Below are 18,157 nucleotides of genomic sequence, written 5' to 3'. Positions count from 1 at the left end.
TGCTCAGTTTGTCTTGGCGCTCGCTCACCAGCCAAAAATTGCCCGTCAACCTGTGAGTGGACGCTGGCCAGGTGACCTTTCTTGCCTTTGCACAAATTCTCAGCCGCTTCCCAGTTTGTATGTGTCCCCTCAAAATGGTAACACGAGTCCTTGTACAGGAACTCGCCAGGGTCGCAGAAAGAAGCTGAAACCCAAGAGAAACTCATGAGACAACCACAACGAGACGCTGCGGGTGTAGAAAGAAGAAGCGTCGCTGCCGCTCACTCTCAACTCGATTGTAACGGAAACCCAAGTCTTTGTAGGAACACGGCCATCCGTCCGGGCAGTCTGCAGGAGGACGACGTGATTGCAACTTTTCCTCCTTTCAGCATCAACATCCCAAGAAGAGACAGACTCACCATCGGGCGACCACTTGCACATATATGCCAAGGAGGATCCGCACGATCCATGTCTCCACTTGCCAGGCTGACTGTAGGGGATCACACCTTGGTTGACGTACACGCAGGAAGCAACGTTGGAGCTGTCGGGGAAAAGTGGGGGAAAAAGAGACACACAACAAGCCAATTTGGATTTTTTTTCCCTCTTTTCGGATCAAAAGAAAACAAAAGCTGTTTTTAACCTGCTCACACATTTTTGGAAAGGGGTTCCAAAGTGTTCCTGTGCATCTCTCCTGACACCGAACGCAAAGAGGTGACCTTCTTACCGTTCATCTTGACGCGGGTCCCAGTTGGTGTAGTCCGGCGTCATACTGGTGTTGGACCACGTCAGCTCCTTTTCTCCCGCTTCAAAAAACCAACACCAGTCCTCGTCGCACTTCTGCCGAAACCAATCCCGGTTGTCAATGGCGTAGCAATGGCGAGCCAACAGCACTTTGGTCTTACCAGATTGGAGAGTCCGATCCAGAACGGCTTGTCGCCCATTTGCCTCTTCACAAAGTCATCCTCGTCCTTGGAGGTGATGGAAACAAGGTCGCCGCCCTCCCAGAGGCAGTCGTAACGAGCGCCCAGCCAACCGTTGGTTGGCGCCATCTTCTTGTAGCAGTGGGAGCCGTGAAGAGTCCATCCGACTTTTGCGTTACATGTTGGCTCAGGAATGATTGGTCCTGATGAAAGAGCAAAGTTGCCTTGGTCATTTGTCAGCGTTTGGGGAAAAACACAAATTGAGCAAACAGACAAGAAGGAAGTCGGCCGAATTCAGTTGTTGCCAAATTGCGTCACCTGCATGACTGACAATATGAGATCAATCAAGTGGAACTTAAGCGTTGGGCAGAGGCTGAGATCAGCCGGAGTCAAATTGCCTGTTGGCCGTGCACAAAGTTGGTCAATAAAGCCAATTCTGAGTCTGAAATCATCGATCCACAAAAAATCGACAGGGCACTTTTTTTTTTTTTTCTTCTCACCATCGTCATCAACCGTTTTCAAGATGCTGAATAATTTCAAGGACACGTCAAAGGACGGAGGAAATTCAGTCCACTTCTGTCTGACGTGCTTTCGTCGCAAACAGTAATGCGGCCATAACGCAGTGCGTGCACTGTCCGTTTATTTTTCATTTGTTTTTTTCTTTTTTGTGTGTCAAATGTTCACATGACCAAATTGATTACATGTGGATAGGTAGTATTATTGCTTGGATGAGTGAAAGGCAATTCATTTGGAAGCAGTTGTGTGGCTTTGGAATCGCCCCCGCCACCCTCCCTTTGCGTTTCCTCCCCGGCCTCTGCTGTCCCCCCCTCCCTTGCCTGCTCGGAGCAGGGGAGGGAGGGGCGGGCGGGCGGGAGGAGAGAGAGGGCTGCTCTTCTGACACGCACGCACGAAGAACCAACGAAAGAACCCCGACACGACACGACACCACTCTCAGCAGCAAATTGACATCACGCGACAATAAGGGCGCCCCAGTGCCCATTGAACGGATTTGAGATGGAAGTGAGTCAGCTATGGAAGAGATTTCTTTTTTTTTTGAGAGTGCTCGTGCCACGTGTATGGCGCCCGCTCAGGGCGCCCATATTACCCTTAGCAAAAAGCGGCCCTGCGTAGGACTCCCACCTGATTCTGATGTCGGCGCCAGACGAAACTCGAAGGAATTTCTGGCCTTGCCTGTAAGGATGTGAGAGGATCAAATATGAGAGAGCAACCAGAAGACAAAGGGCAAATGAGAGGTCCTGACTTTCTGACCTTTTTGACAGATGGGTGGGTAAACCTCACTGCAAGAATACGTGTAAAGTTGACCAGCGCGAACCAATTGGGCGCAGTCGTTACCTTTGCCTCCTGGATACCACGGGACATCATTCTGCGGAGGGAGGACACAGCGGGTGGGCGTGACTTGTGCGTGTTAGGTGTTGCAGCTGCTCAGATGGCTTTCCAGCAAATTCCTTCAAAGTCACTTTATTGATTTAAATCTCTCCAATTCATTTTCATAACCGCTTTCTAACAATCAGAATTGTTGCCATATTCAGACTGACACTTTTCAATCAACAAATGTTTCCCTGGAAAATGAAAGGTGCACTTTGATTCTACTGATCACTTGATTGTTTTTTCCTTCTAAATGATCATTTGAATCGTCATAAAATGAAAAAACCCGTTTGTCTTGTAACATGACTCAAGGCAAGTCAAATTCAAATCAAACCATTTGACAGGGAGAGCATTCTTGTCAGATTTGTCCTCCTAATTCAGCACTCTTTTTTTGGACCTCGATCTGTTGCACACTTGTCACTTACTGTGGATGATCCGTCGCTCCACTCATATTTGCCATTGTTCCTCTTGAGTCCCAGCCAATTCCAATGAGATTGTCGCATGTGAGCTTGAGGAGAGCAGAACAAAGACTTGTTGCGAAACATTGCGGGTCGATTGCTGGCCTGCTCATTTTGCCTTAGCGCTCGCTCACCAGCCAAAAATTGTCCGTCAACCTGTGAGTGGAGGCTGGCCAGGTGACCTCCCTTGTTCTTGCAGAAATCCTCAGCCGGTTGCCAGGTTGTACGTGTCTTCCCAAAATGGTAACACGAGTCGTTGTACAGGAAGTCGCCAGAGTCGCAGAAGGAAGCTGAAACCCAAAAGAACCTCGTTAGAAAAGCACAAAAAGATGGTGCGGTGTGAAAAGAAGCGCCGCTGCCACTTACTCTCCAGTTGATAGTAAATGGAAGCAGATTCTTTGTGGAAACAGGTACGTCCATTCGAGCAGGCTGCAGAAAGATGACGTAGTTGCGCTTTGCTTCTTTCAGCGTCAACATTACAACGGGGGTTGAGACTTACCGTCGAGCGGCCGCTCGCACATGTACGCCAGTGAGGATCCGCACGATCCATGTCTCCACTTGCCAGGCTGACTGTTGTCCTGCACACCTTGGTTGACGTAGGCGCAGGACTCAACGTTGGAGCTGTCGGGGAAAAGTGGGGAGAAACGAGACACACAACAAGCCAATTTGGAGTTGATTCTCCTCTTTTCGGATCAAAAGAAAACAAAAGCTGTTTTTGAACCTGCTCACACATTTTTGGAAAGGGTTCCAAAATGTTCCTGTGCATCTTGCCGGACACAGAAGGCAAAGAGGTGACCTTCTTACCCTCCGTTTTGACGCGTGTCCCAGTTGGTGTAGTCCGGCGTCATACTGGAGTTGGACCAAGTCAGCTCCTTTGCTCCCGCAAATTCACACCAATCCTCATCGCAGTTCTGCCGAAACCAATCCCGGTTGTCAATGGCGTACCAAGGGCGAGCCAACAGCACTTTGGTCTTACCAGATTGGAGAGTCCGATCCAGAACGCCTTGTCGCCCATCTGCCCCTTCACAAAGTCTTCCACGGTCTCGTCGGTGATGGAAACAAGGTCGCCGCCCTCTAAGGCGCAGTCGTAACGAGCCCCCTGCCAACCGTTGGTTGTCCCGGCCTTCTTGTAGCAGTGGGAGCCGTGAAGAGTCCATCCGTTGTCACATGCCTTGATTGATCCTGATGAAACAGCAAAGTTGCCTTGGTTATTTTTCAGCATTTGGTGAAGAGGAGAAATTCAGCAAACAGACAAGAATGAAGTCAAAATGAGTTGTTTTCAAATTGCGTCACCTGCATGGCTGACAATAACATGAAATAAACAAACTAAAATAATGTATTCACCCAAAAAATCAACAAGACACATTTTTGTCACGAGATAATCATCAAACAGTTTCAAGGAGCTGAATGATTTCAAGGACTGTTGCACATGTCTAAAAAAGGGAAGAAATACAGTCCACTTCTGTCATTCTGACGCCACTCGGGGAGAGAAAAAGTTTTTTGTTTTTTTAACTCAACTCCTGCCCACAGGATGGCGCTAGAAGTCAACAAATTCCACTTCCAACTTTTTCTTTTTTATTTTCATCAATGTCAAAGTATCTTTTGGTAAATCTATGCAAAGGAAGACGTGTTGGAATTTCACGCCTCTTGTAACAAATCTTCGTGACTATCACTTCCTTTGCCCCACCGCCCACACACGCTCCAGTGCAACGTATTTGGCCCTTTTTTTGGGGGGGGGGGGGGGGATGAGAAAAACGCAATGTGTGGTTGCAAATATTAAAGCCAATAGTGGTGCTGTTGTGTTGCTAACTTACGCGTGTGCACGTCGCTATATACGGCAGACAGACTGTAGCCCGAATGACGTTTTCGTTGATTTTGTTTGGAGGGACGGACAAACAAGTGCCACGTTAACATCAAAGTGGATCAAATGATATATTCGCTCCTCTAATTGTGTCGGTTGCATGTCCTATTCGATACGAAACATTGTTTGGTGGTAAAAAGAGAGCAGGGAGGGCTCTGGATACACTCCATCACTATTCAAATGATTATTTGTGCTTAGCGCCACATTGACTAAACGACTTTTGTTGCAGACCGGACGGACATCGTCATTACTCTTAAGTACAACCTTTGCTTATTTCCGAGACAGTATGTGAGGAGAAAAACGGAGTTTGCCTTTCCAACAAAGTGATACACCGTTTTGTCCTCACTTGGGCTCTTTTACTCCCCAAACATATTGGACACATGTCGATATTGAGGACTTGCTGTATATCATCCTCCCTGTGATATTGGGGTTCTCGCATGTTCATATTTAACCATTACAATCATTTTCTTCTGCTCTGTCACTTCAGTTCCGGAATCATTCTAAGATTCGTTTCCTCGCAAACTTCTTTCTCTCGAGTTGCCGTGCGCATTTGGGCGAGGGAGGGGGGAGTGGGGTTGGAATGTGCCATTGTATCTCCCAATCAATGTCAGCTTGTTAAAATGGCATAAAAACAGGTAAAAAAGACTCTTTGCACTCACAACACAAAGATTACGTGCACAAGAGCAAGCGCTGTTACATCCATTTGAAAAGAACTCCATTTGGGTCCAAAAAGTGGACTGAATTTGGGTTGAAAATCAAGCCAAACTCTTTTGCGCAGAACAGTCCAAAAACTCCTCAAATGCCAAAACGCCCCATAGTTGAGACCAATTCACCCAGCTTCCTAAGTCGGTCCAATTTTGAACCCGGCGGCGGATCCGCACTGCCATCCGAACCACACACGTTCTTCCAAAGTTGTCATTAAGTTGTACATTTTGGTCGATGTACTCACCGTCTGCGCAGCTGTATAACATCCATACAACGCAAGACAGGAGAACCAGCGCCAGGCGCGCGGCCGGCCGGGTCATCATGGCCTCGAGGCTATTGAACGCAGAAATCTCGGTGTGGTGCACGCACTCGTTCCGCTCGAAACAAGGACAGCCGCCCGCTCGACAGGCGCTCGCTCACTCGCTCGGCTGCGGCTGCTGCTGCGGCTGCTCGGCCCCCACCTTCGCGAGTAACGCACCGTTGGAAGAGCGCGTTCCCGCGGAGACGCTCTGTACGTGTGCGCGTCTTTGAGCGATGGAACGCGATATCATTTTGGCCACCTTTGTCCAGACTTTGGACACCACTGATTTTATTCGCTATGGGAAAGGGGGGACGCAAGCATCAGAGGCGTAGCCAAGCCGGGGCGAGCCGGGGCGGCGCCCCGGTTAGGGCTCCCTGCGCCCCGGTTGAAAAAAATCGAGCTTTTTCGATTCTTCATTTTCATGCCGTTTTTTTCTTTCGGTCTTGCGCGAATGTGCTTGCGCTATTCTATGTGCGCGATGTTATCCATTCACCGTTTGCCTCCCGGACCCGGATGTTGTTTTAGCGATCAGCGAACGGCGTGGGCGATGTTCGATTTTTTTTCCTGTGGGGGTGCGCCCCTACTGGAAAAATTCCTGGCTACGCCTCTGGCAAGCATAAAAAGGGGACAACCTTTGGGGTCACCTCAACCTACGTTTTAAAGTGAAGCCAAGTCATGTGTAAAAGTTTTTTTTTTTTTTTTTTTTTTTTACTCGACATCAGTGAAAGTGGAAGCAGCTCATGACAATGTCGACTGACTAAAAGATCAAAAACATTGGCTCACTTAATCAGCTGACATTTTCTCACCACATCAGGGGCGGTTGCTTGCGAAAAAAGGCAAATGAGCAGGTTGTCACGTAGCAGGAAGGATGGCTTCCTAAAAGGCACCGGCGGTTTTTAGCCAAGGGGTTGGGGTGTCCAATGGCGTGCTGGGACCATTTTCCAGCCCGGGAGTTTCAAATCCAACCGGCCCAATGGCAGGCGCACAGAATAGTGGAATACCGCCGCGTCACTTGACTCCACTATATTTAAGCGCTGACCAAGGGTGATTATAACAGAAAATAAAAGAGGATGCAACATTAAAATATATAACAAATAGGCTACTGTAGCAGTTGAATTATGTTCAAGATTTTTTATTCGCCACGTTTGAGCGTGCCAAACAAGGAATTTGACTTCGGTACATCACAGCCTGGGTGGTATCGCCCAACTTGAGACACCGGGAAGAGAACTGCGATGCAAAATGGGTGTTGTACTTCCGAATATGGTGGAATTGAAAATGCATTGAATTAAAAGCTAGATTAAAATTTCATTCATTTGTGGCCGATTAAATGATGGCCCCCACCAGCCCCACATGGGAGCGGCCCTCGTCTCTCCCGATTAGCCAGCATGCTATTGGGGGTGTCTCAGGATCCCCCCACCCCAAAAAAATGTATTTATTATTTATTCATCACTCTTATTTATTCCTTGTTTGTGCCTTCTTGTTTTTATTATTTTGTGTTGTTTACTTGTATGTATAGTCTTATGGTCCTATGTCTTGTCACCGTGGGATAGTGGGAACGTAATTTCGATTTCTTTGACTTTGACCTTTGACTTTGACACACGGGGTTGTCTTATATTCGGGCCAATACAGTACTTTGCCACCTGGCACAAGACAAGTATCAATTTGGGAGCAAAGGTTTCCTTAATATGTATCGGTTTGCCTGTGAGTTAGGTTTCGCTTTCTTGTCTGTGCCTCCTCCCTTGTTTCCAGTAAATGATGCTCAGGCCGTCTTAGTTACATTGAAGGTCATTCAGTGGTGCACCGTTTCCTTGCTGTCCTGAATCTTCATCAATTGGAATTTTACTCTCTGTAATTCCACCATTGTCTTTTTCAGTGACATACGCTCACTCATTCACGAGAGCACCTAAGTGACTGACTGTGTGTGTATGTGCACGTGTGTGTACGTGAGTGTGTGCGTGTGTGAGTTAGGTTTCGTTTTCTTATCTCCCTTTTCTTGGAACCTAAATTTGTTCCAGACATATTTCTGAGAGGATGCTGCTGGTAACAAATGTTTCTATTTCCAGCACTCTCATGTTGTTTTGGTCTCATTCAAGGTTATCAAAAGGTGCCGCGCCGCCGCCGGGCCAGCACCGTCCTGAACCTTCCTCCATTAGAAATTTTACTCTATGTGAATCCACAATTGTTATTTTCAATGACATACTCATTCACGGGAACACCGAAATGACGGCCCGGCTCACTTTTACGTGGCACCTGCAAGATGGCATCAGTTGGCAACAAGCAAATACCAAAGCTACATTGCCACCAGGCACAAAACAAGTATCAATTTGGGAACAGACGTTTCCTGAATAGATTTGAATTTTCTTTTTCTTCTTTTTGTGCCAGAATGGAATGAGGAGTGCCCAGCTCAGCTGCTGCTTAATTGCAAAGTCCTTTATTGGCCTTTAAAATGAACTCACAACAACAATAAGAAAGATACCACTGCATTTCAGCCCTGCCACAAAAGGTCAGAAGGTCAATGGCAAACAGGTGTCGCAAATTGGTGTGGGTGTTGATGACAACGAGGCTGGAGAACAAGATGTCATGTTTGAGTGATTGGACACTTTAAGAGGAAGACGGTGCCTGCCGCTAGCGTTCCCCATCTGTCAGCCGTGGTGACCTGCAATGAAACACACGCAGCCAGCATTGCTTCGCACAAAAAGGGCCTAACAAGGATGTTTTTAGCAGTGAGTACGTTTGCACCGATTGAATTTTCAAGAACTTCAGGGAGAGAGGTTCAGTTGTTAAAACAAAACACACAATCAATTTGAACCCGTGCAGCCTTTTTTTTTTCTCCAGTGCTTGAGTGTCCCTCTTTCCTGCGGTGGTGCAAAAGTGTTTTAGTTGTGGCTGCAGCAGTCTGAAGGACCTTCTCTTTGCAAGTGAAGACTCGAGCCAAAAAAGTTTGGGAACTCTGCACACCCAGTAACTAATTGGGACATCTTGTGGCAATAGTTGGGATTTGTTTTGTTTTTTTCTGTCATTTTTGTTTTATAATGACTTTTTATTTATTTTATATACTTTTAAGATGTATTTTATCAGTTTTAATTGTTTTTTTAGGCGGGGGCTAAATCACAATATCTTCAACCATATTAGTTTTTGCTCCAATTTTAAAATTAAATTCCAGTTTCAATTGTGTTTTTTAAGCGGGTGGTAAATCACAATATCTTCACCCATATTAGTTTTTCCTCAAATTTAAAATTAAATTCCAGTTTTGTTTTTTTAAGCGGGTGGTAAATCACAATATCTTCAACCATATTAGTTTTTGCTCCAATTTAAATTTAAATTCCTAATTTCTTTTTGACAACAGATCAGATCTCATCACTAATTTTGAGTCTAGTGGGGGACCTCTAGTGGCCAAAACGGGAATTACAGCGACACGACACCTGAGCCGTGTCGGTCCGGTGAGAACCTTGACGTCAGGCACGGAGACGACCATTATTTTGATAACCGATTAATCTCGCGATGTGTAATTTGAGCATTGAAGTCAGGGATGGAGCCAACGTTTATTTTGAGAATTTATTATTTGCTCTTGATTGAGTGATCGTAAGAAAAGAACGATTCGGTTACTGTGTTGATCCATGACGTTCATCAGCCGCCCGCATGCTTCCAAAAGTACAAAGAAAACCCAGCGAAATAAATACTATAGCCAATCGTTCGGGGGTGTGGGCGGGGCAATGCGTTGGGCAGACCAGAGCAGTGCCAGTTTTAATTGAACAAAAAAAAAAAAAAAAAAAAGCAAAGGCCAATACCAGTATGCAACAAAACGACACTTATGGGATGCTGTTGAAGTGCCACTGCAGCTCAGCCAGCTGAGTGAGGACGTGCGCCCCCTGCTGGTGTTTGTCAACGCTACGAGCGGCGGCCAGAGGGGCCAAGAGCTTCTGTGCGCCTTCCGCAAGCTTCTCAACCCACACCAGGCACGTGCACTCATAGGAGGCAGGTGAGGCAGTGCCTCACCTTGCCACCAGGGGCAGTAAAGAGCTCAACATGGTTTCCTCAGCTGTCACCATAAGTTGTTAAAAAATGAATAATATAATAAAACATAATATATCTGTCCTGTGGTCTACGCTTTTAATGCAATTTTGGTGTGTTTCCTATACATTTGGATCATTTTCATAGTCAAAATAGCTGTATTTCTTGTTCAAATAACAACGGGAGACGAGAATCATGGAGGCTGAGGCAGTGACAGGTAGTGCCTCTCAGGGCGTGCGTGTGAGAGTGTGCACCACTCACACACTGTACTGAGCGCGTGCAAACGGCGCGTGCTTGCAGTCAGCGGGAAAATACGGGCCTTGAGGTAGCCGGTACTTTTGCCTCAAAGATGGGGCGATAGTGAGCCTGCGGCTAATAGTTCACAACACGAGTAAATGCGAGAGTAAATTAAGAAGAAAAAAAAGAAAAGAAAAACAACCAACAGCATCCGATGCTAACGCGTTGCTATTTGGCTTTATTTTCCCTGAAAATGGAGGATATAATCTCGACAATAAGAACATTTTCAAAACTTGACTTTCAGCCAAAGCAAGGAATCATAAGTAAGGGAAGACCAACGCCAGATTTGCAAGGATTAATTCAAACTACGGGCCTCCCGGGACGGACTACAACACGTTCGTTTCAAAAGGATTGGTACTCTAAAAAAGACTTCATTTACAAGTAAAGGTAAGAATACTGCAGTGGTGTGTTTAAATGTACAGTGGTGTGTTTAAAATGTTATTAAATTTAATCAAGAATGGGATAACAACCATGTATGCTTGTAAATCTGACTTGTGAGTCAGTGCCTTAGCGCAGTGGTCCCCAATCACCGGGCCGCGGACCGGTACCGGTCCGTGGGTCACTTGGTACCGGGCCGCGGAGCCGCACAGGAAAAAAAATTTGATGATCAATTCATTCAGGTTAGGACGCTCGTCCCGGTCACGTGACATGTTTCCCCAGTCGAGCCCACAAAGCTAGCAAAAATGAGTAAGAATTTATTTTGAAAAATATAAAAAATTTGGCGAATCTCTCCCAATTACATCTGTCGGTGCATCTGAAAAATAAGGACTCTTGACACAGGGCGCTCGTCTCGGTCACGTGACATGTCACCACAGTCAAGCCCGCGAGGCAAGCAAAAATGAGCAAGAAACAGAGAAGTTTGGAAAGCTTCTTCGGAAAGGGAAAAACGTCCAATGAGGACACTGAAGAAGAAGAGGCTACGACTTCTAAGAAAAGGAAAGCTGCATTTAAAAGAACATTTCTGGAGTCCTACTTAAAATATGGATTTTATGGAGTTTATATTTGTTTTTATGCCAGTCGTATCATTTTATTTCATCCTATTTATATATATAAATATTTAAATAATAAATATATAAATATATTTATTTATATAAAGGCCGGTCCGCGAAAATATTTCTGACACGTAACCGGTCCGTGGTGCAAATAAGGTTGGGGACCACTGCCTTAGCGTCATACAGTCAGTGCCGGCTCTACGCAGGGGCAAGAGGGGGCAACGCCCCCTCCCTCAAACAGATGTCCTGCCCCCTCGAATCAAACTTTTAGAAGTGAAAAATCCGCTGATAGAAACACACGTTAATCAGCCCCCTCTCTTCTCTCATGTCGGTGCAGTGTGTGTCCTCCCTCACACAGCCTGCTGTCAGGACTCCGCGCCCCTCCGTAAACATCCAATCACTGTGAGTATGCAAATGAGGCAAGACGCAGCCAGAGAGTGTCTAGTTACAGTCAGCGCGGTTGGAGTTGGAAGAAGCAGTAAAAACTCCACCAAACTCGTCGTAATGACCCGTGATATAACTAATGATTAACGACAACTCAAATAATAGTTAATATAACATTTATATTATATGTCCCCCCCCCTGAGAGATTGCCACCTTATTGTGGTCAGGGGGTTTGCGTGCCTCAGTGACCCTAAGAGCAATACCAGCAGAAGCTTTAATCTTCAGCTGGACAGGTCTCAGTGTAGAGGCCTGACAGAGTGCAATCCACTTCTCCAGGTTGAGATCTGGACACACAGCTAACAACTGCCGTGAAGAAAACACTAACAGTGTTAAAAATGTGTAAAAAAAAAAAGAAAAAAGAACATGCCCCCTTCACATTTCTGACTGCCCCCTCTTATGTGCATTCCTAGAACCGGCCCTGCATGCAGTACGTTTGTAAATCTGACTCTGAGTCAGTGCCTCACCAACCCCAAACCTCACCGCACGTCACTGGACGTATATGTAATTGAACGTTTAATTGTGTGATTGACTAGGACAGATGACGAATGATATAACAGTGATGGTGAATGAAGTAAACATTTGCAGAGTCGCACTTTTAAAAAATAAAGCAGTTGAAATGTTTTAACAATAAAACCCACCAAAATCTTTTTTATAAAAAATAAAAATGTTTTCTTTCAAATTATACTGCAAAGTCGAATTTTTACAGAAAGAAATGTCATAATATTACTACAAGAATAAATTCTACTCTAAATAATATTTTTGATCATGAAAAAGAATCCACAAAAAATATTTTTGAAAATGAGTAGTGCATTTTTATTTCAGAAAAAGCTGCAATCAAAAATGTGTGATAACTGTGTTTTGAATACTTATTGTAGTCCGTTGTTGCTAATGCACATCTAAAAGCACAGGTGTCTACAAAACTTATCTGTAAAAAAGTCAAAATTGGAAAAATTCAGAACTCAACAAAATTTGACATCTTCCATCAATTTTTGAGAAAATATGTTAAGATTTTAGGCAGTGTTGTGCCTGTGCTTCACGTTCAACATCCTGCCCATGTCTTCTTGTCAAAGGGTTGTTGTTATTTTTGCACACAACTTATTGTCCAGCAGCAGGTGCAGGCCACTGTCGTCCATCCTACACTCAGTAAAAAGAACAAGACAAATGTTGCTATTGTTTGTAGGCTCTCACGCCTGCCTTGTTTGTGTTTTGCAGTTGCACATGGATTTCATAGACAACTGTGTATTAATCGCTAATCGTGTCTTCAAGGCCAAACAGAGCAAATACTATCACTGGCTGTGATCAGCAGAGGAACTGTTGATTCTGTGAAAAAAGTCATAATACTACATGAACAAAGTTGTTATTGTCGTTTAGCAAAATCATCAGTATAATGAAGTTGGATTTTTTTTGTGTGGGGGTATTGCATAAAATGAGCCACCCAACGATAAGTACTTTAGAGGTATCAGTAGGGGGTATCAGTGAATACTGAAACAGGGAATACATAGTTGTACTGGTATCGATCTGACAAAAATAAAGTGAAAAAATAAGATCCTAAGTTATTTTGTGCTTTGGTTTCTGTTATTGCGATGTCAAAGTGGTGGTACCAAATGCATGGCCTTCTCTGTTGGTGACCCACATGCAGCCCATCTTGTTTGTCTTTGAAGAGTTCAAAAATAACTGTTTAGCCTGATTCCCATCCTTCTGTTTCCATTTTTATGACCGGCGGCTCAGGTCTAAAGAGCGGAATGCTCCTTGGAGGCTTCTGGATGAAGACCGCAGTGTTGAGTGTGCGCATCACAAGTTCAAGCCAGGAGCTGAATGGCCCCCGTTGTCAGATGGCGAGGTCGTTGGCTCGCGTTCGCCCGCTCGTGCCGCTGCTTTTGCTGAGTCGCCGTTTGTCTTTTGGGACCACGTTGGCAGCACACAGCAGCGGACGCTTGACGCCGCCCATGTTTTGGATGCGCAGGCAACCGGCGGCGTCGTAGCAGGCGGCCACATCAGCGGTGCCGCGCCAGCCGTCCGGGTAGCAGCTCATTTGCAGCAGGCTCTCGTCGCCGTGCACTCCCGCCGCCATTTTATGCTGCTCGGTCACCATGTTGACCGAGTTCTGCTGGTGGGCTAGCCGGTGGTTGGAGAAGGGCAGCGCCAGGAAGTGCGAGGAGCTGATCACGCACTGGCTGAATTCGGGAGGCGGGGTGGATGGCGGCGGTGGCGGCGGAGTCAGGGTGACTTGTTTGGATTGAGTTGACTCCGTGGTAGTCGCCGACTTCTTGGAGGCCAACAACCTTCTGCAAAGACAAAGATGACATTTTGAGCTAGAGTTTTGTCAACAAATCTTTAGTAAATTTTTTTATTCAGACATGTAGGTAAACTTTTATCGATTCTTTTTTTTGTGCTGATTCTGACTCTGCCCTTACTTTTAAGAGTAAAATTAATAATAATAATTTGAGAAAGAACTCATTTTAACAAAAATCAAGACCTGCAGCAGTGCCTCCAGGCCAGGTGATGAAGCTCCAGCACGCTGAGCACCAGCGACACGCCCGACACGGCCAACATGAACACGATAAAGACATTCTTCTCCGTGGGCCGCGACACGTAACAGTTGACCAGGTGTGGACATGGCCAAGCCTAACCACACGCACCCGCACACACACACGCACACACACACACACTTAATGGCTGGTAAAAGACCTTCAATATATTGTTTCGCTTTTTACCTTGCACACATAGAGAGGGTTGAGGAATATTCCATACAGGAAGTATTGCAGGCACAGAAACACCACCTGCATGGAACAACACATCACCTACAATAGGCTACTTTTCTTTTTGAACCGAGTCAAATACAGTGGTAACCTACCATCTTCTCTGACACACACAAACAACTAAATTACTGCAAAATCGTTCCATTCCAAGCAGACAAACTGTCATTTTGGGCAAATTTTATTGTCATGTGTTAAGAGAAAAAAAAGAGCAATTTAATTTATATGACTATACATTAATAAAAATTTAATTTAAATTAAACAGCTCATAATTGCATGCGTCAATGTCCAATGGAGTCGGCGTGTACCTCCATGAAGCTCCTGATGACGATACTCAGCACGTAGGTCTGCAGCAGCGCCCCCTTCAGGCGCACTCTGCCCGCCGCAGGCCCCGCTTTCTTGCGCTTCCCTGGTTCTTTGCCGTCTTTGCCGCCTTGTTCCTCGTCGTCGTCACCCCCTCCAGGGTCGTCGTCGTCATCCTCCTCGCCGCTCTCGTCCTCTTCTTGGCTGCGCCGCTTCTCCTCCCGCCGCACCGTGTGCATGGCGTGGCCCATGTACACTAGACTGGGCGTGGACACGAACACGATCTGCAGCACCTGGCAACACAAGAAAAGTCCAAAGTGCTACTGACGTCACGCGGGGTCGCGTGGTGGCTGGGATGGATGTGCACAATTTTAAGAGAAAAGAGGTGTAATGGCACAACTAGTCTATTACGTTTAGACTTTGTGCCTTGACGTCGCAGTTTGACATAATGCTTATCTGAATTTTCTATTCCAATAGGTGGACAAAATTACAATACAGAAAAACATGCCACTGCGCTCTGACGTTTTGCCTACAAAAAATTATAGCATGACGAAACATGGGATTGCAATGTGTGTAAATGCAACCAAGGCAAATTTCTGCTCAGCGCACCCAGTATCGAATGTGCGCGATGGGGAAGGCTTTGTCGTAGCAAACGTTCTCGCAGCCGGGCTGCTCTGTATCGCAGTTGAAGTCCTCCTGCTCGTCGCCCCAAGATGACTCTGCTGCCGTCCCGAGCACCAGGATGCGGAAGATGAACAGGATGGTCAACCACACCTGCAAACCCAAATCTCCATTTCATTGGCTTGTCTTAACGACTTTCGGAATATTGTTTTTTGGTTTCATGATATTGGCCCCAATAGCAAGAACATTCTCGACCTTCTATTTGATTGAGTTGTTTCTGAGCGAGCCAGAGGGGATTGAGCGGCTTTTACATGCATTTCAGTGAGGAAAAGATATTTAGTTGCGAGCATTTGATGTACGTACGTCATTTCACTCTTGCTGTCTTTTCAAGTATTTTCAAACATTACGTGGTGTCAAAACAAGAAGCCTATGGACACAAAATGACCTCATGGCAGCCAAAGGGACGGTTTTAGTCAGTGTATGTGTGTGTGTGTGTGTGTGTGTGTGTGTGTGTGTGTGTGTGTGCGCAAGTGTGTGTGTGTGTGTGTGTATATGTGCGTGTGTGTGTGAATGTGTGTACCTTGCCAATGGAGGTGGAGTGTTCCTGTACTTCCTCGAGGAAGTTTCCCAGAAGACTCCAGTCTGCCATTGATATTTGCTCGTTGGCGACCACTCAGCCGAATTCACCTTCCTGCCTTGAAGTACAAAGCATTACAAAATCAGTTTGCAACCTTGACTGGTGGATGTACTGGCAAGAAGTACTGAAAAGCCAGATGAATGAGACAAGGTGTGTGTTGATGACTGGCTAAGAATGTGACTTGTGAGCAAGGTTTGATTCTGGAACAGGATTTTGGCGGCGGTGTCCTTGCTCATTTGTTAAGCTTCGGCTTGGACACAAATAGTTGCGTCTCCATCTAATCTACATCATCGCCCCCACGGCGAGGTTCTCCACCAATGACTGCGTAGTCGGGCCGGGCGAAGAGTCTGAACGGAGATGCGCAGCGTTCCTTTCCGATAAGCTGAACATACCCGATTGCTCTGTGACGTTAACGCGCTAACGAGTAGTGCTAATCAACTTTTTGATATGAAAATAATCCTTTCATCTGAATTTATGGAACAGTTGGGATCATTTGGCTGTTCTCATCAGATCAAGAACCCCACAGTCGGGCCCTTTTAAAGAACATACATTTCATCTTTAGCCCTCATCTTACTAGAGGTTCGCTTTCAGTTCCCACACTTGCCCGTTGCTCTCTTGGGAAGGCAAACATCCAAAACAACCCCCCCCCCCCACACACACACACAAATACGCTGGTCCTTTTGCTGCTATTTGGGTACGAACACAAGCTACTGGAATTCCGCTCCCTGATGGAAACGTTATTGTTCAACCACACAACTTTTGTTCTTTTTTGACGGCTGAATGTGCACATAATGGATTGTGTTTGTGTGTGTGTGTGGGTGTGTGTGCGTGTGTGTGTGCGTGTGTGTGTGCGCGCGTGTTTGCGTGTTTTCATGTCTTTCAGAACTGCTCTTGAGATACTTAATAACAATATTACTTCCTTGTATAGACGATTGCTTGACCTCATTTGTGTGTGTGTGTGTCTCCTGCGCACCGCATTGTTCTGCATCCTGCTACAATAACGCACACACACACACGCACACACCCAGTCACGCACTCACACACACAGTCTTCTTGCACCTCAGGGTGTCTTTTTTTCTGAACTAAAACAAAGCTTCATTGAGGCCATTTAAGCATTGAGGGATAAATAAAAAAAACTCAAACCACTTGAAACGAAATTGCCAAGCCACTGCTAGCTACCAGAGCAAAATGCTTCTTTAATCCTACATTTTAAAGTTGTCACTACTGTGTGTGTGTTTGTGTGTGTGTGTGTGTGTGTGTGTGTGTGTGTGTGTGTGTGTGCGTGTGTGTGAGTGCGTGCGTGTGTGTGTGTGTAAGACAGAGAGAGTTTGTGCTCGCAAAGCACTGATTGGTGCGCATTTTATGTATATAGCATCAAACTGTATAATAAAAAATAGAAAGGTTATAAAGCACAACTTCAGATTCATCTATTCATAGTACAATGTCCTGAGTACACAAAAGAACAAGTTGAGGTGTGTACACGTGCAATCATGATTGAAGCAAGCGTTTTATTGCTTGTTTTCATGTTTTTTTTTCCAAGCAGTTTTCTCTGTTGGAGAACCCCAGAAAAAGGTTGTACATTTGTGTGCGTGTGAATGTGTATGTGTGTGTTGCGGATACACACCAAGTATGATGACGATGAAGACGTGAGGATATTTGTGGGCTTCAAGTTTGCAAAGTCGCACCTGGGTCAACTAGCAGCAGGTTGGAGCTGGTCCGTCAAGGCGCCCTTGAGCAAGGTAGGAAGGAGGATTCAAGTGTGGCTACACCTGTGAAAAGTGGGCACACCTCGCAGATTCCAAGAGAATTCTGGATTACTTTTGGCAAAAAAAATAATAAGTCGCCAAGAGATAAATTCAACAGATCATTTGCAATGAAAAGTGAGCACACCTCGCAGATTCCAAGGGAATTCTGGATTACTTTTGCCCCAAAAAAAGAAGTCGCCAAGAGATAAATTCAACAGATCATTTGCAATCCCAAGTGAGTTGTCCACAGATGAGAGCACACTTTGCGTGTGCAATAGTGTGTGTGTGTGGAGGGGCACTTATCTAGTTCTCTCTCTCTCTCTCTCTCTCTCTCTCTCTCTCTCTCTCTCTCTCTCTCTCTCTCTGGGTCTTTCCCTCCTTTGGTAGCCCTGGGCCGTGTCTCCAAAGGAAGTTGTCCTGGTGCCATGCTGCTGCTACTATTCACAAAGCTCATGTACTCTATGTGCATGTGTGTTTGATAGTGAGTGTGTTGGTATACATTTGTAAGACTCTGTGTGTGTGTGTGTGTGTGTGTGTGTGTGTGTGTGTGTGTGTGTGTGTGTGTGTGTGTGTGTGTGTGTGTGTGTGTGTGTGTGTGTGTGTGTGTGTGTGTGCGTGCATGCGCATTTGTGTGTGCATATAAATGTCAGACTGTTCGAGTGTGTCGTGTGTGTAACAGTTTGTCTATGCATATATATGTGTGTGTGTGTGTGTGTGTGTATGCGTGCGTGTGCTTGTGTG

The 18,157-nt window shown here is 45.7% G+C and overlaps 2 protein-coding genes across 2 annotated transcripts; both read right to left on the bottom strand.

The window, feature by feature from the left end:
- Positions 1–3: 3 nt before the first annotated feature.
- On the bottom strand, positions 4–5,629 carry LOC119134638 (secretory phospholipase A2 receptor-like). The gene is made up of 14 exons (XM_037271474.1): positions 5,554–5,629; positions 3,720–3,925; positions 3,548–3,654; positions 3,243–3,364; positions 3,110–3,172; positions 2,878–3,033; positions 2,711–2,793; positions 2,169–2,283; positions 2,040–2,090; positions 882–1,102; positions 704–816; positions 399–520; positions 77–184; positions 4–23 (listed from the first exon to the last, which is right to left on the bottom strand). The coding sequence occupies exons 1-14, from the start codon at positions 5,627–5,629 to the stop codon at positions 4–6; spliced, it is 1,563 nt and encodes a 520-aa protein (XP_037127369.1).
- Positions 5,630–12,141: 6,512 nt separating this feature from the next.
- On the bottom strand, positions 12,142–17,716 carry LOC119134555 (gap junction alpha-5 protein-like). The gene is made up of 7 exons (XM_037271343.1): positions 17,296–17,716; positions 15,615–15,729; positions 15,023–15,187; positions 14,419–14,706; positions 14,069–14,134; positions 13,831–13,979; positions 12,142–13,639 (listed from the first exon to the last, which is right to left on the bottom strand). Exons 2-7 carry the CDS (start codon positions 15,681–15,683, stop codon positions 13,183–13,185), a joined length of 1,194 nt encoding a protein of 397 aa, XP_037127238.1. The 5' UTR covers positions 15,684–15,729; positions 17,296–17,716; the 3' UTR covers positions 12,142–13,182.
- Positions 17,717–18,157: the final 441 nt, after the last annotated feature.

The sequence above is a fragment of the Syngnathus acus genome, chromosome 15, assembly GCF_901709675.1.
Source record: "Syngnathus acus chromosome 15, fSynAcu1.2, whole genome shotgun sequence".
NCBI lineage: Eukaryota > Metazoa > Chordata > Actinopteri > Syngnathiformes > Syngnathidae > Syngnathus > Syngnathus acus.
This window is presented reverse-complemented; position numbering and strand designations above follow the sequence as displayed.

What these genes read in the sequence shown, in the direction of transcription:
- LOC119134638 (XM_037271474.1), bottom strand. Translation starts at nt 5,629, where the DNA reads ATGACCCGGCCGGCCGCGCGCCTGGCGCTGGTTCTCCTGTCTTGCGTT. An exon ending in CATTTACTATCAACTGGAGA is followed by an intron (nt 3,034 to 3,109) that starts GTAAGTGGCAGC and finishes TTTGGGTTTCAG; the next exon opens with CTTCCTTCTGCGACTCTGGC. An exon ending in CCCACCCATCTGTCAAAAAG is followed by an intron (nt 2,091 to 2,168) that starts GTCAGAAAGTCA and finishes ACATCCTTACAG; the next exon opens with GCAAGGCCAGAAATTCCTTC.
- LOC119134555 (XM_037271343.1), bottom strand. Translation starts at nt 15,683, where the DNA reads ATGGCAGACTGGAGTCTTCTGGGAAACTTCCTCGAGGAAGTACAGGAA. An exon ending in TCATCAGGAGCTTCATGGAG is followed by an intron (nt 14,135 to 14,418) that starts GTACACGCCGAC and finishes TGTTCCATGCAG; the next exon opens with GTGGTGTTTCTGTGCCTGCA. An exon ending in ACCCTCTCTATGTGTGCAAG is followed by an intron (nt 13,980 to 14,068) that starts GTAAAAAGCGAA and finishes GCGTGTGGTTAG; the next exon opens with GCTTGGCCATGTCCACACCT.